The 27,732-nt window shown below is 37.6% G+C and overlaps 1 protein-coding gene across 5 annotated transcripts in view; it reads right to left on the bottom strand.

Moving 5' to 3' along the window:
* The window catches only part of CHD9 (chromodomain helicase DNA binding protein 9), a 63,418-nt gene that overhangs the window by 18,220 nt on the left and 17,466 nt on the right, over positions 1 to 27,732 (bottom strand). For 3 of the 5 annotated variants that reach the window (XM_088530858.1, XM_088530861.1, XM_088530859.1), the window contains exons 3-20: positions 24,278 to 24,615; positions 17,455 to 17,566; positions 15,714 to 15,860; positions 14,285 to 14,353; positions 14,138 to 14,193; positions 13,828 to 13,945; positions 13,065 to 13,151; positions 12,067 to 12,204; positions 9,923 to 10,044; positions 8,489 to 8,732; positions 7,171 to 7,347; positions 6,165 to 6,308; positions 5,418 to 5,673; positions 4,610 to 4,820; positions 2,550 to 2,745; positions 1,720 to 1,887; positions 1,008 to 1,187; positions 113 to 223 (exon numbers count right to left, since the gene is read on the bottom strand). In XM_088530858.1, the coding sequence (XP_088386984.1) occupies positions 113 to 223; positions 1,008 to 1,187; positions 1,720 to 1,887; positions 2,550 to 2,745; positions 4,610 to 4,820; positions 5,418 to 5,673; positions 6,165 to 6,308; positions 7,171 to 7,347; positions 8,489 to 8,732; positions 9,923 to 10,044; positions 12,067 to 12,204; positions 13,065 to 13,151; positions 13,828 to 13,945; positions 14,138 to 14,193; positions 14,285 to 14,353; positions 15,714 to 15,860; positions 17,455 to 17,566; positions 24,278 to 24,615 (2,874 nt within the window). Of the gene's footprint in view, positions 1 to 112; positions 224 to 1,007; positions 1,188 to 1,719; positions 1,888 to 2,549; positions 2,746 to 4,609; positions 4,821 to 5,417; positions 5,674 to 6,164; positions 6,309 to 7,170; positions 7,348 to 8,488; positions 8,733 to 9,922; positions 10,045 to 12,066; positions 12,205 to 13,064; positions 13,152 to 13,827; positions 13,946 to 14,137; positions 14,194 to 14,284; positions 14,354 to 15,713; positions 15,861 to 17,454; positions 17,567 to 24,277; positions 24,616 to 25,477; positions 25,665 to 25,824; positions 26,160 to 27,732 lie in introns of those variants that run through there. The other 2 variants (XM_088530862.1, XM_088530863.1) reach the window with 2 other exon arrangements.

Here is a 27,732-nt window from a genome sequence, read left to right as displayed (position 1 = left end):
CTGATTGCTTGAAATATTAAGCAAAAAAGGACAAAAAAAATCACTGTTTTCACAGAACTCAACGGTAGGTACATACTTAAAAGAACATGCATTGTAACAGATAGGTACTTACTCTACCACTGATCGCTTCAATATCAATTTCGGCTTTTTTGGCCCATTTCTGCCAGAAGTTGGGATCATCTAATGAAATATCAGTCCTGTTTCCAGATGCAACAAAACTAGCCTGTTTTAAAAAACAAAACTCTTAACAACATCATACATTGAAAGTTGGCATAGCTTGAATGAGTGCTGCTAAAACTGCATAGCTTTATCCCGTCAAAATATTCCAAGCAGTCGGAAAGCCTCCAAAAGTGACTGACAGTGCCAAGTAACTCAAAAGATCTCCTCCATCTTAAAGGCAGATTTATAGGATATCAAAAAAAAAAACAGTGAACCATCAGGATGGAAGAACATGAGGCTGGAAGATGCTTGTGCCTTTACGTCTGTATCCTATAATTCAGGAGCATTCTGATTCTGCTCTACCATTTCTTAGCAGAAGGGTTCATTTTTAGATTCAGTATGACAACCATAAAGACTTGCATTTTTATGCAACATTTATATCTCTCTAATATCTATCAATATCTATCATGCAATATTTAAAGATTTGCATTTTTCCCCTATGCTTAATATATATCAAAGCACATATTAAAATACATAGTATTTTAATATTCTTGCCAAGTGCAGTGCACTAGAGCATAAACACATGAGCCCTGGCCTTTCCAAAAGGCTACCCTATTACCTACCTCTTGACTTTGCTCAAGCATGTCCCTCAGTGTGACATCTACTCACTATGAATTAGCAAATTGTAGTTTGCCAAATATACATGTCTATTAAAGATTTGAAACGTAAGAACACAAGAAAAGTGCCTAATACAATGTTGTGTTTCTTTTTCAAGTGTAAGCTTTATAACATTCTTCAACTAAATTTAAAACTCTAAATGGTCGAAGAATAGCTTGCTGCTTCTGTACCTTGGCAAATGTAGAGCCCCTTCCTTCTGATTCAATTGTGATAGTTTTAGTACGACGCTGCAGAATTTGGTCAATGTCTTCCTCACAGAATTTAGAGCCTTCATCTTCTTCATCCATAATGGCACCGTATGCGCCTCTTCGAAGCAAATCTTCTATTTCTTTCTTAGAGAGTTGTTGTATCTGAGCAAGCAAATAGATGTTAAATAAATAAATAAATAAAGCACACTAGGAAAAAGTGCCTTAAAGCCTCTTTTTATTTCTTGCTTCCTTTCTGCAATTTATCTATATATTTAATTTATAAATTTAAAATTCAGATTATTTAAAACACCAAGAAAACAGTCTAGTTGACTATTGAAATAATAACGTATGGCTACTGTGACAATTTTTTGCTAGTACCTTGCTTCAGTCAAGGCTAGTATCAATGCAGTTAAGAAGATAAGTTAAAAAATAACTAATATAAGATCAGGTGTAGGTGAGATATTAGAAGTAATACATTATATCAATTCAGGAAGATATAACAACGCAAACTGTGTTAACTTTGAAATCATCTACCTAGGACCTTATGAGATAACAACTAATGAAAATTTTATCAGATAATTTATCAGAAAATGTGACTAATTTTTCCGAGTTATGCCAATCAACATCAGATATCCTTAACCAACATCAGAAAATACAACAAAGAATAATTATTCCAAAAAACAAATCCACGTACGCCACCAACGCTGTTTTCTCTGCCGCTCATACTCTGCAGAACAGCCTTATCGAGCCCCAGCTTCAGACTTGCCCTGTCAAACATCTCTCTCTCATAGGAGTTGCGGGTTATCAGCCTGTAGACCTTCACTGCCTTGTTCTGACCAATCCTGTGACAACGGGCTTGAGCCTTTTAAAAGGAGGAAGAAGAGAAATGAAAATTTAAACTTCTAAGTTTTTTTTTCTTTAAAAAAAAAAAAATTGTTCTACCATAGTGTCATCTTAAATAGCATTAATTAATTTGAAAGGAAGCCAATTGACATGACTTAAGTGGAAGCTATCAGATACCTTTCATGCCACAAACACTCCTGTAAACTCAGAAAAACAGAGTGCGATGCGGTGCGATGATGTGCATTGAACACTGCTGAAAGGTATTTCTCTGATAAAAACATCGTATTGGAAAGACACACTGTGCCACAATTTGTCATATCTCTAAATACAAATGCTGACTAAGTCATGACTTCAGAATGGATTCTGCTTCAGCTTCAGGCACGTGAATCTTGGGAATTTTATAAAGTCACTGATTTAGCCGCATATACGCTGTTGCATTTCAAGAAAAATTAGTCTGAAGCACAAAGCTGAAATATGGAACCTAGATGACTTACACCTAGAAAATACCCATCAAGAAACTTTAAACATACGCCTCAAAGGAAAAAAAAAAAAATGAACACAAGGAAATAATGCACGTTCAAAACAAAGATAACATTTATAGTAACCAAATTCACAGTCATTAAGTTTGTTAATTGACGTTATTGGCCTTGATTATTACTTTCGCAAAAGAAAAAAAAATACCTGCAGATCATTTTGGGGATTCCAATCAGAATCAAAAATTATACACGTATCTGCTGCTGTCAGATTAATGCCCAAGCCACCAGCTCTGGTGCAGAGCAGGAAGACAAACCGATCTGAATCGGGTTTGCTGAATCGGTCGATGGCAGCTTGCCTCAGATTCCCTCTTACCCGCCCATCAATCCGCTCATATAAGTACCTGCAAATTGTCACATACACACACAAAGGTTATTACACAATTATTTACCAGGTAAAGGAAAATAACATAACCAGAAATCATACTATCATAGTGGCAGTAGTAAAAGGCAAGTAACATCAAGCAAGTCATAACAATGAAATGGTAAATTCTTCTGAAAAGCAGAACTGTTATTCTGATTAACCTGATTATACCTAGCAGGGAACATGCGCTACCATGGCATTTAGCTGTATTCAAACATGCCACAAAAATCAAGTCCAACATGGACATTTGTAAGTTTTTCACATGCTATTCTTGGATCGCTGCCTGAGGTCCCCCAAGCACAGCAGCATGCTGCCCTGTTAGATACCCCACGGCCTCAACTCTCACAGATGAACGGCATAAACGGAGCAGAAACTGCTCGTCCTGTCCGCCAAGAGCTGCGGCGGCAGAACAAAGCTGACTTCCAGCCCTCTGACACTGTCTTTATCGAGGCTCAATGAACTTGGCACCTCCTCAGCTAAAACTGGCAAAATTAAGAGACTAGAGTTCAACAGCCCCTTTTTTTTTTTTAGCACATTTGATAAATACAAAGACTCCTTTGAAACTTCTGAAATCAAATTACATGTCTCAACCTAGCTTAAAGGAAAGCCGCAAAACACTTGTGCAGGTTGTAAAGGGAGCAAGATGCCAAATTTGGTCTATTTGCTAGACCAAAAGCTTCACAGCCATTTTTCTTCTAATCAGCTGCAAAGTAGCACAGCAGATAATCCACGGGACCACAGGCATTTTGGCAGGCAGCCACCTCCTGGAGCTGGCAATTCTGCCCAGTGTCACCTCAGATCGTGTGGGCTCTCCAACACTTATGCTCCCAGGGCAGGACAAGGCACATTAACTTCTGTGGATTTCAAAAGATTCTACCTGCAGCATGGTTGTACCAGTCTAGCTGTCACAATCTTACAAAAAAAGGAATATTTTCATATTGAAATATGTGTATGACTGAAGTAAAGATTCAGTCAGTGCATTGAAATCCACACATACAGAACACAAAATGTCATGTTCGAGTCCAAATTAACAACTTCATGTAACCAAAAGTCTGAAACTTATATAGAATGATAATGAAAGATAAATATAATTCGCAAATGATTTCCACATTACAGTATTCACTGCATGAAGGCACTTACATCTATTACTATTTATTTTTAAATTAGTTCTGTATTATGAGACAGTCCACTGACAAGTATAACCTTCAAAGCAGTATTTACCAAGCCAACAACTGAACTATTAAAACAATCAACCCGGAACTTTCTGGAGTTTTACAGGCTAAAAGAACAATTACTGATCTGAACTGCACGTTTAAGCCTAGACTTCCCATGCTAAGGCTGTACAGGCAGTACTTAGTCACATGCTTAAATAAGCGCAAGTGCCTTATATTAAAAAATGTAGGTGCACAATGTTACTTAAGGAGTAAGGAGCGATACTTCCCCTAGGAGTAACTGGCCCAAGTCCAACATGATATAAATAAAGCATAAATAGCATGCTTCCTATATGCTTCCTGTTTAGACAAACAATGTTGAGCTGGACCTTACAAGCTTTCTGATAGGCAATGTGTAAACAGCACCTACATACAAGAACAATTCCTTGAAAAGGCACACTAAAGGCACACTGCTTACTCAGTAACCTTTCTTTAGTTGCCCTCTCAAGTTTTCCAGTGTTGAATAACTGATAACATATCACAGAGCAAAAGAAGTTACAAAGTAATTGGAACAACAACAAAACAGTGGTCTCCTACCTTTGATATGCTGTAATCATTAATCCTGCAATAAACAGCTAATGATACGCCCACTGAGAATAACATACTAGGAAGATAAAATAGGCAATACCTTACCTTTTATGAATAAGGTAATCCTCCAAAATATCAAGACAGCGCACCATTTGAGAGAAGATAAGCACCTTGTGGCCTCCTGCTTTCATTTTAGGAAGAAGCTTATCAATCAGAACCAATTTACCAGCAGATTGGATCATTGCTTGTAAATGGAAGTCAGGAGCACTTGGGCTGTAAGTTTCTTTAAACTCTCCAAGAATTTTCTCTTCAGCACCTATCAAAAAACATATAACAGCATCTGTATATACATGCACACAAATATATTCATAGATTCACAAAGCAAGCCTCAAAATAAACTGTTTATTTTGGGGCAAATATGCGTCTTGGTCTTTTACCTATAAATTGTTAATTAATGCATTGTTTGACTGTTTACTTAAATCCAAACTTTGCCCTTTTTTCCTGTACTTACTAAAGGGGTTCCACAGTTAAACAAAAGCCTGAGTCACAAAAACAAGGGCCATACATAGGAGATCCTTTCAGTGACTTGTGACTATGTCTTACTGTCATGGAACTAGGTGATGGTGACAGGGACAGCACATCCAAAAATATTTGCCACATTGATGACTCAGGGTCAGGTTTGTTTTTTATGCAAGTAAATAATGCCATTTTTAGCATTTTTTTTTTTTTTTTTGCAACTGCCTCAAGTTAACTTTATATCCACCAAAAAGAAAAAAAAAGTTCCCACCTGATTCAATATTTGAGAAGTCTGATCACAATGCAACATATTCCAAACAGAGGTTCTTATATACTTTAAAAAGAAGTACAGAAGTACTTTAAATAAGCGATTACTCTTAATTTATCAGGCATTTACCTTTAATGAGATACGGGTGATTACAACACTTTCGGAGTTCCATCATAGTGTTAACTAGATTTGGTACATTTGCTTGCCCTGCTCCCTTGGATAAGAAAGCAAAATTCTTCTCCAAAATTGCTCGATAGTATTTCTTCTGAATATTAGTTAATTCTACTTCAATTATAGTTTCCTCTTTAGGAGCCAGCTTTTTTTCTACATCTTCCTTTAATCGTCGGAGCATCATGGGCTTGAGGATGGCTTGTAGTTTCTGAACCTGAATGAAGCAAAACAATTAGTTGGAACATATGTACAAGTAATGGCATGGTGTAACTCAAAGGTTTTTAAATCCAAATCATGGAAAATTCTACATTTGGATGAAACATTTTCCAGAAGAATGTAATTTTTATTTTTATTTTTAATCTATTTAAATTTATCAGAGAATTTTTCAAAGTAAAATGAAGCTCTAAATATAACCAAAAAGAAGAAATTAGAAAAAATACTTGACATTGCCTTTTTAATTCAGAATATCCCAAAGATGATGCCTTGACTTTTTTACTAATCTGATAATGTTATTACATTTCAACTGTTTCCTACCACCTGCATGGATTAGAAAAATTAAATGCATGACAAAAGAACCCATAAGTGATAGCCTGGGGGAAACAACACTAATATTTAATTATGTAAGCTCTTCAAAACAGAAATTATTCCTCAGGTAAGTCACTTCAAGTAGTGAAGCATAGAAGAAACTTTTTCAACATGTAGTACCTGTTCCTCTGTTTTAAGGTCTCCAAATTCTTGCATGAACGTAGATTCAGCAGGAAAACGCAACGGCTCAAGAAAATGAAGGAGGCTAAATAATTCTTCTACTGTGTTCTGCAGTGGTGTACCTGTCAGCAGCACTTTATGCTCCTATAAAAAAAGGGAGAAAGAAGGAAAATTTGCATGAGCTTATATGCAGACACCTACTAAACATTTCTGTTGATTCTGAGTATCATAACCTGAAAGGAGCCCTTCTGAGTGTTAGTAAGTGTATATAATACACACCAAAGTATTTATAAAAGATAAACTAAGTATTTTCTTTTAGCTTTTCTATGTATTTTGTCTTCTGGCATCTGTGAATCAGCTCATCTAGTTAGAGCTAAGCAGTTAAGAAATGACTGAACAACTTCTCATTTGTATATGGACACTTAAACAATCCCTCCTCTCAATATAACAGAAGCCAAATCAGACAGCTTATATATCTTCTTTGAAAGATATATCAACTATTAAACTAAAGTAAAGGTCTGATGAGAGAAAAAAAAAGTAGTCATAGTGCATCTTGTACAAGATACATGTACACAAACATACAAAAAATCATGTTATACCTGGAGTATGAGATTATCTAATCATCCTCTCAAGTTCCACTACTTGCTTAATGGTGTTATGATAATTTGTCTCTAACAAATAATTTAATACACTTTCTATTTTTTTAATGTATCGTTATTCAAATAGTCAGAAATTTATTAGAACTTATTACTAAAAATGATCAAAATCATAATCAAAATAGACAATTATAAGCACTAGCAGAAATAGATTCTGCTTCGAGTTAACTAGCATCCCATTTTCCCCATTTCCCTCTAAAATATACCACCATATATTTGAACAGAGTATCAAGAATAGTTATCACCAGTGAGTCTTCTGGTAATCAAGCTTGTTACAGTACAACGCTTAAATAACTTTATTAAAAAAAAAAAAAAAAGTAAAATCAAGTAAGTGAAATATAGCTACTCACAAGGTTCATTAGTTTCAGTCCTTCCAAGAGTTTGCAGTTTTTGTTCTTCAGTCTATGTGCTTCATCAATAATAACACATCGCCACTCAATCGCATTGAGTTCTGGACAGCCCCCAAGAATCATTTCAAAAGTAGTGATAATGGCCTGGAACCTGTATGTACCTCGAACGATGCGGCCCTAGAGATGTACAGACACACACCCCTTGTCATATTCCATGAATCTACTCCACAGATTTCATCACTGACATTCTATCCAAAACCAGACATGAGATTTTATGTTACAAACTGTTTTATCTTCCCATACATGTCTAGTAGGTCTATGTAATTCTGTAATTAATACTAATGAATTATTATCCATCATCAAAAAACCAATACTGTCTAACCAAGAGTAAAATTCTAACCACTTCTTAATTACGGATATAGCCATCTAATAAAACTACTGCAACAGGAGTTTAGTGGTGATAACGCTTTTATAATCCCATTAAAATCTGAAAAAATGATGGACAGAAGAAATCTACAATCAATTAAAATACACAACAGAAATACACCTAGGACTCAAACAGCAAGTAAAAAAAATTAATAGATCACTTGAGCCAGTGAGAATTAGATGAACGCCTTTTAACTTATCTAACTTGCTTTAGTCAATTAGTCTGACAAAGCGGAAATGTCAGGTCTTCCATAAGACAGCACACAGTAACTCACTACAGAAACAAGATGTCATTATAATACTCAAGACTTTGTTCAAAGAGAAAGCTGTTTTTTTTTTTTTTTTTTAATAGCCTTAACGAATTTTGTAAAATAGCAGGATAATTTAAAAAATTATTTGCCTATACAGAAAAACAGACAAAAATGTTAAAAACACTAAGGTTTTTTTTTTTATTTCAATTAAAGTAATTAAGACAGAAACATAAACTCTAAAATGAACCAGGTTAGTTTACTCCAGGAAAAGGAAATTAATAGCTACCTAAAGGCAACGTAGGGTTTAATGGACTACATTTTCTTTCTCACTCTCCTTCGAATTCAGGGTCCAAATGCAACTATGTGCATACACTTAACCTCCACATAAATGCCAGTGTCAATGCTACTCAACTGCAAAATTGCTCAGCATGTTCTAACAACGCACATCTTGCTGCAATCAGCTTCATAGGACTTAATCCGTAAGCACATCTTCAAGACTGACATGTAAAAACCATAAAGCCACAACATGTTGATACAGAAAATAACCTTCACTAAGACATTTATGCAGATTATGTAAAGTGTATTTTTCATTACTAAAGAGGTTTGGGGTAAGTTAGTGGATGCAAGTGATATTACAATACCTGGGAGTCCCTGAAGTACATTTCATACTGCTGAATCATCTGTCTGCTGATCATGCTTCCATGATACACTACAACATTAAGGTCAGTCCATGTGCGAAATTCTCTTTCCCAGTTTGTTATAGTGGAAAGCGGAGCTATGATCAGAAAAGGCCCCCTTATACCAGACAGCAGGATTTCATAGAGGAATGTAATGGACTGAATGGTTTTGCCAAGACCCATTTCATCCGCTAAAATGCAATTTCGTCTGAAAGTAAGATATATTTATTTGTTATTAGGGTCAAAGAAAGTACAGTCATTAGAGCTGCTACGGAAACGCAATGTTTATGAAAACAAAGCTCAAATACACCAATTTAAAACAACAGTCAAAGCTGTGGCACTGCAGAAGATGCTCATAAATGCTGCCAAACCATTGCCAAATTTCACCCTCTCTTTGCCCAAGGGATACGGATCTACAACCAGCAGGCTGGTGCCCAAAGCACCACTATGTGCTCGCCTTCACCACGCACATTCACTTCGGTGCCCAGCAGCTCTGCAGTGACCTCAGCCACAGGATTATCTGGAGCAGGTTGCCCAGGACCATGTCAAGATGGCTTTTGAGTATCAACAAGGTCAGAGACTCCACAACCTCTCTAGACAACTGTGCCAAGGTTTGACTACCAGTGAAGAAGGACTTGCTTATTTTCAGATGGAATTTCCTGCCTTTCCATTTGTGTCCATTGCCTCTCATCCTGTCACTAAGCCTTCCTCTGTCATCCTCACCCTCCCCATCATCAGCTATTTCTATGCATTGATAAGGTCCCCGCTGAGCCTTTACTTCTCCAGGCTGAACAGTCCCAGTTCTCTCATCCCCTCCTGAAAGACCTTTGTGGCTTTGACTCTAACAGATTGGGTTGTTTTGTTTGTTTGTTTGTTTTCCATTCAGATCATGAAACTATATGCCTAAACAGTGAAGAGAAGGCAATTGATACTTTGGAAATAAAGAAAGCAGGAAGATTCACAGACAGATACCTGAATTAGATGTAGAGAAAATTCATACTTTTTGGGGAAAAAAAGCCTTGAAAAACAGACGCAATACTCTTCAAACAATGATTAAATTCTAGTTAATATATTATAGTATTAATGACCAAAAGTTAAGTGAGCTTTAATATAAGAAATACAATTATCTACTACTCTTGTTCATGAAAAGAATTAACTTGAAATATATATTAATTCTATACATCATTTTGAAAGATGCAAGTGCAACATCATCTTAAGCTTCATTAAAAAACCACCATAGACTGTTCTGATAAAAAATACAAGAGAAACTACAAATTTCTTTTAGTTATACGTTTTAGCCAAAAGTTGAGGTTAAGTTTGTTTAAAACAGTATTCATCCACTGCAATACATTCACTTGAGAGTCTTAAAAATTACATTAAAATATTCCATGCATATACCTATTGTACCAGTTGAATAAGAGCCAGTTAAGTCCTTCCAGTTGATATTCCCTGAGCTGATTGCCATTTTTATATTCCCTGGACTGTTCTATCTTCTTCCAAGAGTTTGGAGGCGGTCGTTCCTTTAAGGGAAAAATGAATACATTTGCAAGTTGGCACACATTCCCTTTTTTAAAAACATTTTTACCTATTAGTTCTTGAATGTAACAACTTTCGGTATAATTATTCAGTCTTAAAGATGGAAAGGGATCATGCTAACATCACTTACTAATGTGTAGAAATCTAAAGTTTAGTGTCTACAGAAATTAATAATTTAACAATAAATTTAAAGCAGTAAGATGAAACAACCAATTTCTAAAAATGAAAGTTCAAATAGCCTCACCCAGGTCATGTGAAACACTAAGTCCTTTATACAACAATGAGTCTTCAAAGAACCTGCTGAGAACCTTTTATGTTTCACATCGGAAGCTCTAGGAACACCTGTCCCACAACCACTGCCACCCAGATGTGTGGGACTATGAGGATGCCAAAAGTTCGAGTAACTCTGGATTCTAAAGCTGCCACTAGGCTGGGCCAAGCCACGTCAAAGGTACTGGGCTCCGGCCCTTGCTTTCAGCACCAGTGCTGGGCACTAATGTTCATCTGACCACACAGCCAACTCGGGAAGCCAGCACCAGGATGACAAGAAAAGTCAACGTGTGGGTGGTTGAGTTCCCTGAATGCACCAAGCGATCAGATGAACGGTGGCGGCAAACACAGGATCATAACACGAACGTGACTGACACAAGAAGCCTGTAACAGTATCAGGACACCATCTCCCACAAGAGCCCCAGACAAGCTGAGGGCTGGCACGCACGCAGCCTCCCCGGCCTGCAGGCTCCGTAGGCCGCACAGCAGAGCAACCATCATCTATTCAACTGATACTGTGTAGGACACCAGTGACAGACAGTGTCTTTAGGCAGCTTCTGCATTCCTACCTCAAGCTGCTAAACTAAAGCAAGCTATCTGTAGGAAAGAGACATGTACCAAACCCAGGCAGCCCAATGTGGTAGCTGTAAATTACACACCTCGACTGCGTGTCTCCATGGCCAGTGTCAGCACCACCCGGCGCGAGGCCGCCTGCTGCGCTCGCCGTCCTCCCCAGCAGCTGTAGCTGCTCTCCCTCACCCACAGCCATCTGGCTGCTCTCCCACAGCCACCTCCAGCTCCGCCAGCCGCCGGCAGCAAACGCTGCCTTGTGCTCTCTGGAGCCTGGCGGGGAAGACAGGGCTGCTGCTGCCCATGGCTGCCAGCCCCACAGTTGTACTTTAATCATCTTTTTCTTTCAAAAGGAAACAGGGCAAAACAGATTTATAAACCTCCTCATATGCTGAAATAGCAGCATTTTAAAAAAATACTAGAAAAAAAATGCAGCGGACATCATCTAAAGAGGCTAATCATGACTTCTGTAATTATCCAGGGATGAGAAAGCATTAAAATAAAATCCAAAGCCTATAAATTAAAATCCTGTGCATATTCAGTTATGTAAGGTAAATAAATTAGAACAGGAGTTGCACTGCACCACGCAGGACATATGCCTTACTCCGTGGCAATAAGACAACTTCAAATACAGGAACTCTTTTCTCCTATTCTATGAGGCCAAAGATTCATAATTTAATGATAAAACCAATTTCCTCATTATACGTATGTCTCTCTCTTAGCTAGACATTTATGAAAAGAAGAAAAATAAAAACAGGAAGTAATTATGAAATCTGCTTGGTAGATCTCTGCCAATTTCCTTCAGTGTTGAAACACAAGGAAACTCTGTTTTCTATGGAAGAAAGGGTGTTTATATTTTATTCTGTTTTCCACTCATCATAATGATGTTTATATCTTGTGATAGACAATTAGAATGCACTGCACACAAAGTCATAACACTTCATATTGCTCCCTCAAGATGAAGAAAAAAAATACTTTTAAATTAACAAAGAAACAAATGGATGAAAATATTCATCTATGCCTACTTGAATTCTTTTTTCCTCTAGGTAACAAAGGTCACCAATCCTTTACTGTCAATAAACCTTATGTTTTAACTCAAAAGTTTACATTTAATAAAAGCACATCCAGTTTGCCAAGACAGACAAATAAATTAAGTATAATTTTACCAATCTTCTTGAGTCAGGCCTGGAAGCTTGTAACTGTTCAAATTCTTCTATTTTTGCTTGATCTACATCTTCTTTCAGCTCCCACGTACTGTCTTCATACGGCAACGAACACCATTTTACTAAATAGTAAACAACAGGCTGCAGGAAAAAATTCTGAATGTTATCAGTTTTTATTTTAGTTTACAGACTGTTAATATGACTTCTATTTGCACAGTTAATTTACATAAAACCACTGGAAACAAAAATCACATTTTTTCTATGGTTTAAAAGGAAGCTGTACTAATTTGTTTAAGTTCCTAGATTCCTTGGTGGAATGAATGCAGTGTTTTCCATCTACTTATCTCTGCCTTCTCATATTTTACTACTTGCTGTAGATCCCTGAAGCTAGAAATATGCTCTCAATTTGTCTTAATTCCACTCACTCCTAATCACAATGTCTGTGAAAACAGAAAAATCTAACCACAGAGTTGCTACCCAGAATGTTTCCTCCATTCTCAAAAGCCAAACACATAAGATGCTGGAACAGAGATCCTGTGCAATAGAAAGCTTTATAGCTCTGCTGTGACATGTATAAGAAAACCTTGAAAAAAAAAAAGTCTAAAGAGCTGAAAGAGATGGTTTTAATTTGAGTCAGCAAATAAAGATTTAGAAGCTAAATTTAAAAGTGATACTTCATGAAGACATAAGGAAAAGGCTTGTATCAATGATCTTTTTAAAAATTGAAATAATGACAAATCTGCTGCACACACACTGAGAAAGTACTAATTCTAACTCTTATGCCTTCTTTTTGAAAATGAAGGCAGAAATCACTAAAGTTCGTTAATTTTGCTACATAAGAAAAGAGAACAAGCTATCATAGCTACTCCTACAGCATTAAATGAATAAACCCACAGAGAGATGCAAAATCATTAAGGCTTTCATCTTAAATCTACTAAAAATACAACTACCTAACCTTATATCTTCTTGATTTGCTTTAAGCAATTTTTTTTGCTATTTACCTCACCGGTGTCCTTATCTTCACACAAAGAGACTTCTAATACCCGGTCTACTTCAACATAGTCAGGATTAAAAGGTTCTTCTTCCATCTGAAATGCACAATTATTAAAAAACAGTTCTAAGCAGGGAAACAAAAAAAGCTGGTATACCCTGAGACTTAGTATACTCGTTTTTTGCTGTACACAAATATGATTAGGTATAAACGAATTTGTCAGCTGGAAGCTATTGAGGCTTTTGCACACACCAGGAAATCACCATATTTATAGAGATAATTGGCCTCAAAGAGGTATCCGACATGAGAACAGAAAATGCAGACTCACTGAGGAACGAAGTGCAATAGTTCAGCTGTGTCTAGAAGGTTGTACACTACAGAAACCGCCCATACTAAGATAAGATCTTCTCTCTTGCATATTCCCTGTTTTGGAAAAGTCTTTCCCAGATGCTTCCATCTCTACTATAGGTGGCTAGCAAAGAATCCTGTATTTTAAACTGTGCAAGTGACGTCAATTCAGTAACTGCAGGCAACTGCCCTTAAAATTACATTTCTATCTTCAAGACTCACAAAACAACAGCAGCAACACAAAACAAACAAAAACATAAACAACCCACAACACTCCTGCCCTTCCACCTGCCATAACCCAAAACCCAATCCCGATAGCTAAATTTTACTTCTCGATATTTTATCTATTCCATCTAATAACAAACTTTTAATCACATTTTCAAGAAGGAAAAAAGCTCATTTTTATTTGCATATTTCATACTCACATCAGCAAAGAAGTGAGCTCTTTGTGCCTGCCTTAGTTTGAACCGCTTTATTTTCTGCTGGATTCTTTTATCCTTTAACAGCTGTTGTTCTGTGGCCCATTCGCAGTGGAGGTAGGAGCTAAAATTACAGAGATTAAGGTTACATTAGCGAAAGCAAAAGCTTAGTATGCATTTTTAGCATACGGTTATAACAGCAGAGTTATCAAGGTGAGTTTCACTCAAATAAGAAATCATTTATCATTTAAAATAAAGCTTGAATACAGCAATTGCCATTTAAGTAAAGACCTTCTCAATCAAACACAACACTTACTAGTTCTTATATTTTACAAAAAACTCTTCCGTTTCCACTGTCATTCCAGCAGACACCTAAAAAAGAAAATTGAGGGGATATGTAAATTGAGGGGATAGACACAGCACACATCCAAATAAGCAATTTCGTACTATGACCTTCACTTACTTCTTTCTTTATTATCCTAGAGGATAAGATCTTGTCTACAATTGCTGCATCTTCCTCACTTGGATTCTCCTATAAATGAAGGAAAACAATGACATCTCTAGGAACAGCAGTAAACACCCCCTGCAAACCAATCAGCCTCAAGACCCTCATGTGGTTTGTTAAACAAGCGGTTTGTTAAAAGATCATCAACAAAAGGCAAGCTTGTCTTCTACCAGCAACATTTTCCATCAGTCTGGAAGTACATAAATAAATACATACATTGTATCTATTCCACCTTAGCCATAAGTGCCAATTTTATTTAATAAAAAACAATAAGCAGACAACTACTATTGTCTATTTCATTCAACACAACAGGTATTTGATTAATACTACTTAAAAACTACAATCCCTTACTAAAGCAAAGTGTTTGGATGAACAGGTGGGGCGGGGAATTTTTGTTTGTTTGCTTTTTTGTATTTTTTTTTGTTTTGGGGCATTTTTGTTTGTTTTTTTTTAAGAAGTGCTTGCATATGATCAGCTTAGAAGGAGGATTTTCCAGATCTATAGCACAAGAGAAATACAATTAAAAACACAGCACGCGTGGCACTTCCAAAAAGCTTCGGACCCAATGCTTACCTACCAGACACGTTTACAGTGCAAGCAGCAGTGATTTTGATGCTTTCCAGAACCAGACTCACTGTGCATGCCCTAAGCAGTGGATCTGATATAGCCAACATATCCGGATTTACACAGAAAAGGCAAGATAAAGACTCTGGCAACACCGCAGCTCTGGAGCCATGGAGCCCATCTCCAAAGGCAGCTCCTCACAGGAAAAAGCACCATCCCTCCCATCCACCTTGTTCAGCTGGGCATCCTCCTGCTCTCTCTCGCAGCCTGGTGCTCCTGAGAGCACGTTAGCACCATCTACTGCTTTTATTCCTGTTCTTTTATTTCCCTAGAAGGGCTCAACAAGTTTAGGTATCAGAGCCAGCACAAATCACACAGTGAAGTGTGAACCTGGGCAGGGGGGAAGACAGGAATATTTCTATTCCATCTCATTAAGCAGAGGTTCTGTTGCTTTTATACTTCTAGAAGCTGCAATACATATATCTCCATATATATATATATATATATATATATATATATATATATATATATATATATATATAAAAACACATGGCTTTTTCATATGCCTACACAGCGCGACACATTCTTCAAGATGTACTTATCCTTAATTGTTACTTCAGTTAAATTGATGAGCATTTTTAACCAAACAAGGGGGGAAAAAGGGTAATTAATCCAGTTCTTAAATTCTTAGGCAAGATATCATGTTAAATAAGCTATAGATGAGTATTACTAAGGTTTGTTTTCCAAATTGTGAGCTTTATTCATTAAACTTATTGAGACAATTGGAAGGTTGCCACTAGAAAAGAAGCCAAATTTTACTTACAACAAATAATTGCAAAGGCTGCTCAGCGGGTAACGGAGCAGAGCTCTTCTTGATTTTCACAGCAACTTTAGCCTCCTCTTCTGATTGCTTTCCTTCTCCTTCCTCAGCATACTTTTTCCTTTTCACTTGACGATTTGATCTTCTCTTCTGCATGCAGTAGAATAAAAACAAAAGTTTTACCAAAAGCCTTCTCAAATGTGAATTTTAGGTTTGAGGTGTTTGTTTCAACAGTATTTTAGCTAGATCCAAAAAAAAAAAATCTAAGGCTAACACTGGATGGAGAGCACGAAGCATGTGAACCACAGAGGGATGGAAGCAGTTAAAAACAATGTTTCAACCTATAAAACCATTACTCTCTTTTTCCTAATGCTTTACATATAAAGACTGATACTTTTAGAGTTCAAAAGCAAAAATACTTGGGAGTATTTCAGGGTAGAGGAGGGAAGCTGAAAAATAGCAAGTCTTTTGTAAGAAAGCATCGGTATTTGAAAAAAATTTCCAAGGCAGAAGGAAATATTAGAACAAGAGGGTCTTATTGCTCAACTCAATAACCTATGAGCACAAAATATAAAATACACTCAAGTGTCTCTATTAAGCAACAACAAAAAAAGATTTTCAGAAATTAAAGAGATTATTAGATCATAACGTTGATCTGACTGCTAATAAATTTGGTTGCTTTCTACACATTTTCTTGTCTTCCACCTTAATGCGGCCTGTTTAAAAGCAGCATTTTGCTTTCTTTGCAAAGATCGCACTGAATCTTCCACTGTTGTTTCTGCGAGAGTCTAAGAACAAGCAGCTCCAGCCTGGAAGAATAATATTCTACCTGTAATACAAAAATGTCTTCTTATCTCACTGCTTCAAATACTTGCACATCTTTCACACCTTCTCTCTCTCACCATTCGCACCAACACGGTAGACGTAGCCTATTTAACCACTTTAAGACTGATTTCTAAACCCATTCACTAATAACGTGCAATTAACAGAGTGGAACCTCCTTACTGATGATCACAAAAATCAATTCATCAAAAGAAAATACCCTCTCTTACCAAAATGCATTTATTTATTCAACCACTATTGGTTGCAAAAAGTCACACTAATCAGGGAAGAACAAACTCTCAATAGAATAAAAAATACTCTGTGTTCATACATAGATTGGACATAGGATTTTACTGTAGATGTTACAGCAACAGTAATGTTGTAGCATGGGGACTTTCTTTCCTGGCTGTTAAATTCAACCTTTTGTCTGGCTGATCTGGTAAAATTATTCTTTTACTTTCTTTGCAAATCACTTCCCTGTATAACGTATTTGTTAAAGCATGCAATTTGACAGTCTGAAGTTCAGCAACATGCTGCTTCATAACATTCATGAACATCAATTTGCAGAAATAATCACTTTCTTAATGCAAGCTAATTCAAAACATTATAATTTTAAAAGTGTTTGGCTTGGTAATTGTAAAGCAAAACAAACAACCCCCTGAAGCTCCCCAAATTCCCTAGTCCCTTAAATTGTTAAAATATAACGAACAAATTGACCTGAGTAGGTCAGGCTCTAGCGCCACAGCAACTTTTCCTGCTTTAGGTAGACAAGATACTTGAATTATTTCATTCCATTTGTTCTCAAAACCAGGAACTACAAAACTAAGGAGAATAAGTAATTTTGCAGTGTGAAAAGCTATGTATCACTTTGTAGAAATAACAAAACACACACATTTACAAGAGGAAAACTCTAGCTTCCTACCTGTGAGTCTTCATCTTTCAGTACCCGCTGTGGAGTCTGCTTAGCATCAGACAGTTCATCTGAAGATTCATTTTTTCTTTTCTGCTTTTTACCCAGAGTTATGATTAGTTTCCTGTTAAAAAAATAAACAAAACATCCTAAGTGAATACCATGTACTAAAGTTTACTACATTTCAAGATTAAAAAACATTTACTAGTGATTTCCTTTTTTTTTTTTAAAAAAAAAAAAAAAGCTATTAAATCTGTAAGTGCCACCATCCCAAAACTGAAAAACATTTCACAAAAGAGAAAGCTACAAGTTTATAGTAGCTGGTTTTTGTTTTTTTGGTTTTTTTTTCTTCTGTTTTTTTTTTTGCTATGGCTACTGAAATTCTCTGCAATATCATCCAAATGTTTCAAACTTCTTTAGATCTGAAACAATTACAATACATAAATAACTAAGGGTGAATTAAAAACAAAGATTTAAACTAATTGGACATACCTATGCAGATAAAATTAGCATGGGTATTGCCTGAAAAGGATAATAGTGAGATGCAATAATAATAATTCATCTTCGTAAAACATATCTTACTTAAATTCATAAAACTTCAGCTATGGACAACAATCTGATATTCTTTAAAACATGACCCATTTGAAGTACTAATTTTCCCATTCCACAATTAAATTGAGGAAATCGCAAAAATTCCCATTTTTACAATGTAACAAACAAACAGAGAAGCTGTATTCAATACATAGTCATTTCAGCTCTAAGAATTCTTAGAATACTCCAAGAATCAATCTTGTTCTGAATTAATTAGATAAATTAAAATGAAAAAGTACCAATTACTTCTTAGTTCAAATTTAAAGGTTAGGCTGTAAATCATATCATTTAATTTGTTTTTAACACATATTAAAACACTGTCAACCACACAAAAATGACAAAATATATGTCAAAATATTTTTTTTAAATTTTGAAATGCAATAAATATTACTCTTCAAATATGTTTTCATTGGAATAATCACAGAAGGGCTACAAACTACCCATCAAAAGCACAGATAAATAAAGAGCTGGTCTAAAATATGTATTTTACACATTATCTAATCATCATATCTGTGTAGCCAAAAAGAGAGGTTAACTGTTCTGCCATACAATTATCTTCTGCCATTTTACAGAGCACATTAACCAGTAGACTTAATGAAGACTTTTTTTTTTTTTTTTTTTTTTTAAAAGATTGAAGTAGTATTAAATATATACAGGGCCTGCTTTAGTTGCAGACAAAAATCTAAAGCCGGGGTGCAAAAGCATCTGGCAAAAGCCTTAGGCATGGTCTTGTCCAGCAGAATTCGGGATGCAGCCCCAGCTGACACCTCTGGACATCCCTCCACGTTTGGAGCATCCTCTGTGTGCTGGCAGAGGCCAAGTGCTGCCAGGGCGAGCGGCTGCACCGCTGCAGCCCCAGCTCCTTTCAGGCGTTACCTCCAGCTCTGGTGCCACTGAGAAAGGGCCTGACTGCTCCCCTGGGGGTGGCAGCAGCATCCTCTGAAGAGCAGAGCACGACGGAGCTCCAAGGAGGCAGAGCAGCCGCAGAGAACGTGACCTGCGACTAGAGCGCGCTCTGACTCCATCTCTCCTCGGGCACTTCTCCTCTCCTCCTCTTCAGCAGCACCCCCTTACGATCACCTCCTGCTGGGCCCTGGCAGTCTGAGCAGCGAGTTATCCCCTTCCTCTGCAGACTGCTCTGTCTTCCTTGGTTCTTGCAGTTACATCTTCATCTCTCCCTGGACGCCTTGTGCCAAGCACCTCCCTGGTGATTCCCAAGCACCTTCCCTACCTGCCGCAGGGCGGGAAGGCTCCTCCTCTAAAAAATCTGCTATGTGGAAACAATGATTTTCAAGAGCTGGTAAACTGCAGGAATCCTGGAACATTCTTCCCTGAAAAAGCAAGTTCCCTTTCTCCTTCAGCTTATTAATTTCTGCATGAAAGCAGAGACACCCTTGGCTAAAATGTCTTTTTCTACACTGAAACAAGCTGTTCAGAACAGAAAGCATTCCCTTTCTCCGGAAAAGAAACAGGACGCTGCAGGCACAGCACAAGTAAAATCACAGCACTCAACACCAGGTTGGCTTTTCTTGCTTTTTAAAATCTAGATCTTATTACATAACATCTAGAAATACTACTATAATTAGCAGATATTGATTTCTTCAACATATATTTCTTCTGTATCCACAAATTGTAAGTGTTGAAAAAGCTATTACTTTTAATCCTTAATACAACCACTATGCACTATAGTTTGAGGAACACATCTCTCAATTGTGCATTTTCTTCATTAGGAATTAGAAACTTCTAATCATCTGTTGCAACTCACAGGCACTTTGAAAGCAGAGAAATGTGACAGAAAACTTGTCAGTACTTTGAACAGCTTTAAAATTGTGAAGAACAACTTTCAAGGCCTTCCAAATAACCAAAATGAGTAGAGGCTAAAGAGAAAAAGTAAAGGGAATCAGCAAACTTCTTTTATGCTTATGAGAAATAAGAAGATACTGCTGGACTTTGATGCATGCCTTTGATGCACCATTTCACTTCAATTTTCTCCAAACAGAGAAAACGCTAAGTATCTCATTATTAGCATGTCTAACAGCCACATCCCAGATATTTTAATTCACAATAAAATCATTTCTCACATTACCAGCAATAAAAGATCTGTTGTCAACAGGTATTTTAGTAGTACTTTACTAATTCAATAAAAAAAAAAAAAGTTATCTACTAGCAAAATGCAAAGCAGGCTTTGTCTTGACAGAATATCGCAATCACAGGTACTGATGGTAACGTAAATAAAAGTTCCTGTTGTCGTTTTAGCATATGCTCAATAAGCAGTGCTGGCACACTGAAGTCAGCCACCACCTCCATCTCCAGTTATATCTGATGTAAATACCCAAATTGTGCACTAATTATTAAAACACCAGGCTAGTCTCAAGTGAGCAATTTTTCACACTCATACTGAATCAGAGTAACAACAGAAGAGAAGAAATCAGTGCTGGGCTTCGATGACAAAACCATACTGTTTTGCATTTGTGTATCTTGTAAAAGAAATTTAAGATCATGTTACTTAAATCCCATTTTTGCATCAAAAGCAGAATTTGAATGCAGCAAACCCCCAGCAAGGGGCCGGAGCTTGGGACAGGCAAACACAGCCCCAAGGAGGCTCCGCTCCCGAGCGCCTGGGCCACTTCCAGCCGCAGCAGAACAGGCGGCAGGAGACACGGCTGGGAGCAGAGATGCAGATAGGAAGTCTCTTCCCATGAAGCACAGAGGTATTGCCTGACCTTTGGCTACGATTTGCATGAGATCTGCTACAAGAAGCAACTTCGTCATGTCTGCTGCCCATGAAATCCACAGGAAGCCCTTGCATTTAAAACGATGTGGGAATACCATAACATGGAAATTATTTGCCTTTCTTTTTTATGTCTCTTGTTGCTGAACATAGACAGCATTCAAGCTATTTTAACAGTATCATATCAGAGTGATCATATAAAGATTTGCTGCCATGATTTTAAGTCACTAAAATACTCTGTATTGTAAAGGGTCTATCTGACACCTACTTCAAGGCAACAGCAACGTATGCTCATTTGCACAGTGCACTGGATTGCAAAGGTCTTGCTAGGTTCAGGTACTACATAATTTAAGGGTTAATATTAAAAGAAGAAGATGCATCATTGTTCTTCTTAGTACACAAAACGATCAGCATGTTCCTGGTAACAGGAAACAGTTTTGAACTTAAAGGGCTACCAACCTGAATTGAACTCCTGCAAATCTACTGCTACTGCTCTCTCCTACCCTCTTTTTTTTTTTTTTTTTTAATTTATGCATTGGGGAGGAAAAAAAAAGAAAAAAGAAAAAAAAGTAAAAATCCAAATGTAGTCTAGCAATATTGTCCTTTGCACCAGCAAAGTGAAGCTACTGCTTTTCATTAGGGCCATGACATTTAATTTTATGTTTGAGTAGGTGGGAATACAGCGAGAGTTACAAAACCTAAATGCCAATCTACTTCTGTGAACAACAGCATGTTCGTGGATTCATAATTCTTCTAACATTTACATCAAGTAGTGTTAAAGTACACTTGTTGGTTTAAATATGTATCACCTTAAATGGAAGAACTGGAATTATAATCAATTAGAAAAGTCCATAAATAGGAACAAATTCTATGCAGAAACGCTAAGCCTTTAAATAGATCCCTAAACATCCCTGCACTGTCAGCTACCCAGAATAAGCAAAGTGGATCTGCAACCCTCACCAAAATTGTAAAATGCGTCAGTTGTAAAGAATTAACTTGATAAGTAACCCCTGCATAAAACAAAGCAGTTACATAATTTGGTAATGCTAAACACATCACACAAGCATTATTTTTTTCATAGTTTGTCAGGCACTTAAAACAAGCTCAGAAATAAGAAGTCAGTCTCCCATCTCCACCAATGCTTGTGGCACAGCAACTTTATTTACTGACTCCAGTTCTAAATCATCAGACTGAAATTAATAGGTGTTATTTCTTTGACTTCAATAGATCAGGGGATTAAAAACTTTAATCCCCGCCTTTAGAATATTCTAAACTGTAGCCTGCCTGGAAAGTAGTAGCTAATAATTTATATCTAATGATGATAAACTGAAAAGACTCATGCTGTTAGTTGTTACTGTTCATATAACATCTTATATGAATCACTAAGGAAAATATAAATAGTTAATATGAAGCCAGAGAAGGCAAAATTATTTATATATGATTAGCTCTATACCACCTGCAAATCAAATTGGAGTCCTCTGAAAAACAAACCTGACCTCCATGCCCAGGGCTGCACCAAGCTCACTCAGAATCAGGCTGAATCTGCACACCTATAGGTTACTGCTGAGTATATTTGTTTGCTACAGAAATTGCCCAGAAATGACAACTGTCAAAAAGGAACAATTTTATTTGTCATGAAACAGCACAAATTATAACAACACAAAGCTAATTAGATAGAAATCAAGTGAAGGAACCAGGAGCCAGAAAATATCAGATTTACAACTATCCACCAAAAATCTATAGAAACAGGAGAATCTATACCATATGCTGTTGTGGGAGCCTCTCAGCACTGCTCCTTTGCAGGGTTTGACTAGCAAACCCCTAGTTTCGTGTCCCATGCACAGAGTACTGGGTGGCAGCAGGATGAAGTTAATCAAGTGTTATTGGGGCATTAGCTGATTAAACAGGGAAATAACGGGGAGGCAAACCTTGACTCATCGAGGAAAATCTACTAAATGAAGTTGACCGTCATCAACTAAATCGGAGTATCTCTACTAGCTTCAGTGTATTTTGGGATCAAGCCCAAATATCGTGTTCAAAAATACAGCTTGGAAAATATCTTATTCACTTGTCACTTCACACTCCTTTGTGATATTTTAAAAATAAATCCAAAATAATGTGGAGAGTTAAGTGTTTCATGAAGATGGAAAACTGTCTGAAGAAGCATAAATCAACAGCTTGCTTTACTTTTCTTGAAAAAAAAAAAGTTATAGAAACAAGATAATACCCTACAATGATTATAGTTAGGTAGGTATTGTTAATTACCCCTATAAAACTTCATGAGACTGAACTTCACTGTTGTAGCTAAGTTTCTAGATTCGAAAGACATATGAAATGTCCATCTGTTGTGGAACATGACTGAATTAGGAACATGAAAGTGAAATTAACTCTGGAAGTAAATATCCCAAACCCCACGAAGGCGGGAAGGGGCGAGGGGGACAGGAAGCAGTGTTAAGGAGCATAATGAACATTATTCACATGTCAAGCCATAACTAGAATGGAAGGAAATAAAGAGCAGGAAGGCTCAGGTCAAGAATTGATGAGAGTTTACAATAATAACCTTTAAACTATAGGACTACAGGATAACTTTACAATATTGCTCAAGCACAAACCTAGAGAAATTGCAAAGTGGAGTGCAGAAAACGAGCTGATTAAAAGAACTTGCATTTATGCTCCATAAATATAAGAACATAAATATGTAGGCAAGATATTTAATTCCCGACAGATGTGCCAGTTACTATTTGTTACTGCAAAAAGGGCATAGTATTCCAAAAATAAAAATCACACCATAGCTAAGATTTCTGTTTCAAGTCCTACTTGACAGATTTAGCACCAGAATTCATGTTCTTTCCTTTAAAGCCGTGCTGCAGAACGGGGCTGGCTCGAGTCGGAAGGAGTGTCTCCTACTGACGCCCTAACAGCTCGAGGTTTTGGAGGTACCTTAACAAGATATTGACCCAGCCAAGTCTGCAAAGTTGAAAGATGGCTGATAAAGTTGATAGCACTGAAGCCTACAAAGCACTTGAAATAAAAAAAATTCCAACATACACTTAACATATGCAATATCTACATCAATATTCACTTCCTCACAAGTTCATTAAACTTCCAGTTTCTTCCTATGCATTTTATCCTATATACTGCATTGATATATGCCCCTTTTGACAAAGACAGCATTTATAACAACAGATAAACTTTAAATTAAACTCAAAACAGATTACAGTGATAAATGAAAGAGACTTTTGTATGGCATATTCTTCAAAGCACAGAATAATATAGGCTATGAATTTAAAATATGAAAGCTATTCTTTTCAAAGGACAGCCCTAAAATGATTTAATCTAAACAGAAAACAAAGCCTTCTTGTTCCTGAATAAAAAATGTCCACACATGGACTTAATCAGAAAGAATTTTCTGTAGGCAGTGAAGGAGATTTTTTTTTTAATGAGTTAGCAGTTTTCATTTTAAACATAATGTTTGAAAACTGAGAAGAAATAAAAACATTTTCGTCTACTTACCCAATTTTTGTTTTCTCTTTAATTTTGGATGAAGAGCCAGTTTTTGTCTTTTTGCCTTCTTTGTCCTTTGGTTTCGATTTAACTTTCCTGCCTTTCTTTTCCTCTTTTCCCTCAGCTGAAACACTGGGGAAGTTCTCAGGACTCATTACTCGCGGAATGTTTCTTTCTCCTCTCTCTTTCGCTTTTGCGATCGCTTCGGATATTATGCGATTTGCCTTCTCTTGCTTACTTTCAGAGTCGTTTTTTCTCTTCTGCTTCTTTTCAGCCATTGCCCTCACCTGGGTATTCTGCAACTTAGTATATGAGCCTGAACCATCAGTCTTTTTGGACGAAGGAGGCTGTTTAAAAAAAAAAAAAAAAAAAAGCAGTAAACAAAACGTCCTTATTTTAACAATTCGAACGTTCTTTTAGAAAATGCGCAAGTGCTTTCAATCTGGAATTGCACTAAAACAACACACACAGACACACACAGTGTCAGGGATTTGTGCAAGGACACAACAAAGAAGGAAAGGGATTCTGCTTCACCACAGAATGGCGTGGGTTTCAGAATAACTACATCAATTGCTGGGTTTTACACAACTCATTTCCTACATGCTTAAAAATCATTAAAATAAATTTCTCTAAGATCTTCTTACCCTTTTTTCCAACTCTGCAGTTAAAATTACCAACTCCTAAACATTCCCATTCATTTGACACACATCCCCAATAAATATTCCTCTCAAAATCAGAAAGAACAAAGAATTACCAGAGGTAACAACATAAGTATTCCAGTTTTTGTTAAGACATCGGGGCTACAGATTCCATAAAGCAGACCTAGGATCCAGACCTAGACCCAGTGCTAAACAGTTCAGCCGCTTGAGCAAAATCAAGATGAAGAGAGAGACCAAACCAAAACTAAACTAAGCAGCATATTAGTAAGTAGACCCCACAGTAGTATTTATTTCCTTTAGAACAACGTGAAGTTCAATATATCAGTTTGAAGACGCAGCTCTTGCTTTGAGCCCAGGGCTTTTCATCACAGCCTCATCTCGGCCGAGTTGTTTACCCAGGAGTGGATACTGGAATTACGAGCCTCCCTTTAAGCAGCCCATGAGACATGTTTTGCTCTTCCCCTCCCCCTTTCCCTTTGAGGAATGGAAAGAATTTCCTATTCAAATAGACAAAAAAGCCCCGCAGATAACAGTTATGTTACGTTCTCACCCGTAAATGCGCCTCTGACTACCGCATGAAGAAAAGCCACCAGCAATTCCCAAACACATTTTCAGGCCAAATCCAGTGCACTTCACTGGATCCATTTTGTCCCGGTGCCTCGGAGGCTTCGCAGCAGCGCTGCGGCCCCGGCAGGCGGAGGATCACTCTGAAATGCCACCTTAAGGCCTACAGGCGCTCACAAACAGGCAAGACTCGAGCAAACAGCACCCAGCTCAAGATGGCGATGCAGCCCGGCTCCCGCCGCAGCAGCCAGTAATAAGGAAGGTTATTCAATCCCATTAGCCTTTTAGCCCAAAGAACCCCTCCTCCTCCCACTCATTCAGGCTTTCACTTACCCTTCCTCTTGGCCTCTTCACTGAAGACATTTTTGGCGGCAGACAAAGGCTTGCCCTCTGCTTTTTCAGCACCCCAGGCAGTGCTCAAAAGAAAAGCATTGAGAGAAGATTGCTAAATGGCCTATTTAGCAAGCTGCCGCCGAGGTACGCACAACCCTCCGCAGACGCGCGCTGCGATTTAGCCACATCTTTCTCCAGCGACGAGTACGGAGCCCGCGAGGGTCCCGCGCGGGGCCCGCGGAGCCCGGCGAGCTCCCGCCAAGCGCCGGCTTTCGGCGAGGGCCGCAAGCAGAGCGCCGGATTCCAACAAAGCGCAGAAAGAAATGAATGCACAAAGCATCAAAATGCATCAGCATGAATATTAGAGATGTCGTTAAAAATACTGACTCCTTCTGCGGAAGTAGGCCAGCAGATGGTGCTACCAGTTATTATTCCATTAGACTCTGCAATTTAACCCCCAACGGGCTGCTCTGCCCTGCATGTGGTACAGCGGTTAACTCTTACTTTTCCACCTCCTGCAGTAACACCACAAATGCTGTTCACTGCGCCGGAGAGCCGTGGGAACTGAGCATTCCTGTGCATTCGCCTTCCCGACAACTTGATACACGTCGCATCTAAACCTCGGGAGGACACGGACACACACCTCTGCATCTGTGGCCTCAGGCATATTTTGCTCCCCAAACTGCCTTTTACTTCTTCACGCTCAAACTAGGACTGGGAGGCAGGGGCAGCGCTCAGCAGCGGGCTACACAACTCCTGCAGAAAATGAAGCAGTTCCCTTGCACAGATTTGATTCCTCCCCTCTAACCTAGACCTCAGCATGTCTATGTAGTAAGCACGTTTTCTTTCCGAGACAGTTTTGAAATGTTCTTTTCAAAGAGCTGACAATTTAAGAACCACACTGTTAACACATCAAAGCAAATCTAAAAGGTTATCAGGTTTCTGAAAAGTTGTTAAAAAGGATATACACTTTCACATAATAGCTATAAAATCTGTAAAAGAAATTGCAGTGATTTCTCTTTCACAGGCATTGCCTCCTAAGTTGGTGAAAAATGCTTTAAAAAAAACTTAATATTTTTGAAATAAGCAAAAAAAAAATTCCTTCTCCATATAGTTTTAGCTCTGAACAAAAAGCTACTGAAGCTAGTAATGACAGAGAATCTTTATTAGAAATTTGCACTTTCCTAGACATTCTACAGACAAGAAACAAGAAAAAAAATGCCCAATGCAGTATTTAAATGGCCGTTTCTTTGGTGAATCTTTTGAAATAGTCTTTCTGGAGGCAGTTACTTTAACACGTGGTTTCCTCTTACACATTTCCTCACAGCTCAAACCTGCCGCTCAAATTTAATCATTCCTGAATAACTTCATTACTCCAGAACCGGCAGTCCTTTGGACCAGGTACCATGGATGTTATCATTCCTGAGGCCTGACCCTCAGCTTGGCTCTACACTATCACTTCTGTTTATAGCATGTCTCTTGCCCTTTGCAAATGGTAAACTATGCAGGAAAACACGGGGCACTGTTTTGTTTTGCTGTAATATGTCTAACTAGACAGAAATGCCAAATAGCAAAGCGTAGAAAGGCACCAGTCAGTCATTCTAAACCAAAGCTTTAGAAAAACCTGCACCAGTAAAGGCACCACGACCCTGTGATGACTATGAAACCCAAAATCTGGTAACAAACACCAGTGTTTTGAGATTAAAGATTTGAGATTAAAGAACCAGAAACATCTTTATACTACAAGGGCCAATATCTTCATAGCATCTTCAACAGAAAGGACTGAACTTCTGCTAAGCCAAATACATCCCTCTCTCCTTAAGGGGTAACCCACAAACATCCTAAAGGAAGGTACCCTTTTGCCAATGGCCTACAAAGCTAGTCCATCCACTGCCATTAAGAAAGGAA

Source organism: Tinamus guttatus, unplaced genomic scaffold (genome assembly GCF_059628265.1).
Source record: "Tinamus guttatus ecotype Peru unplaced genomic scaffold, ASM5962826v1 Tinamus_guttatus_pri_ptg000389l, whole genome shotgun sequence".
Lineage (NCBI taxonomy): Eukaryota > Metazoa > Chordata > Aves > Tinamiformes > Tinamidae > Tinamus > Tinamus guttatus.
The sequence above is the reverse complement of the archived record's forward strand: the minus strand, read 5'-3'. Positions and strand labels throughout refer to the sequence as shown.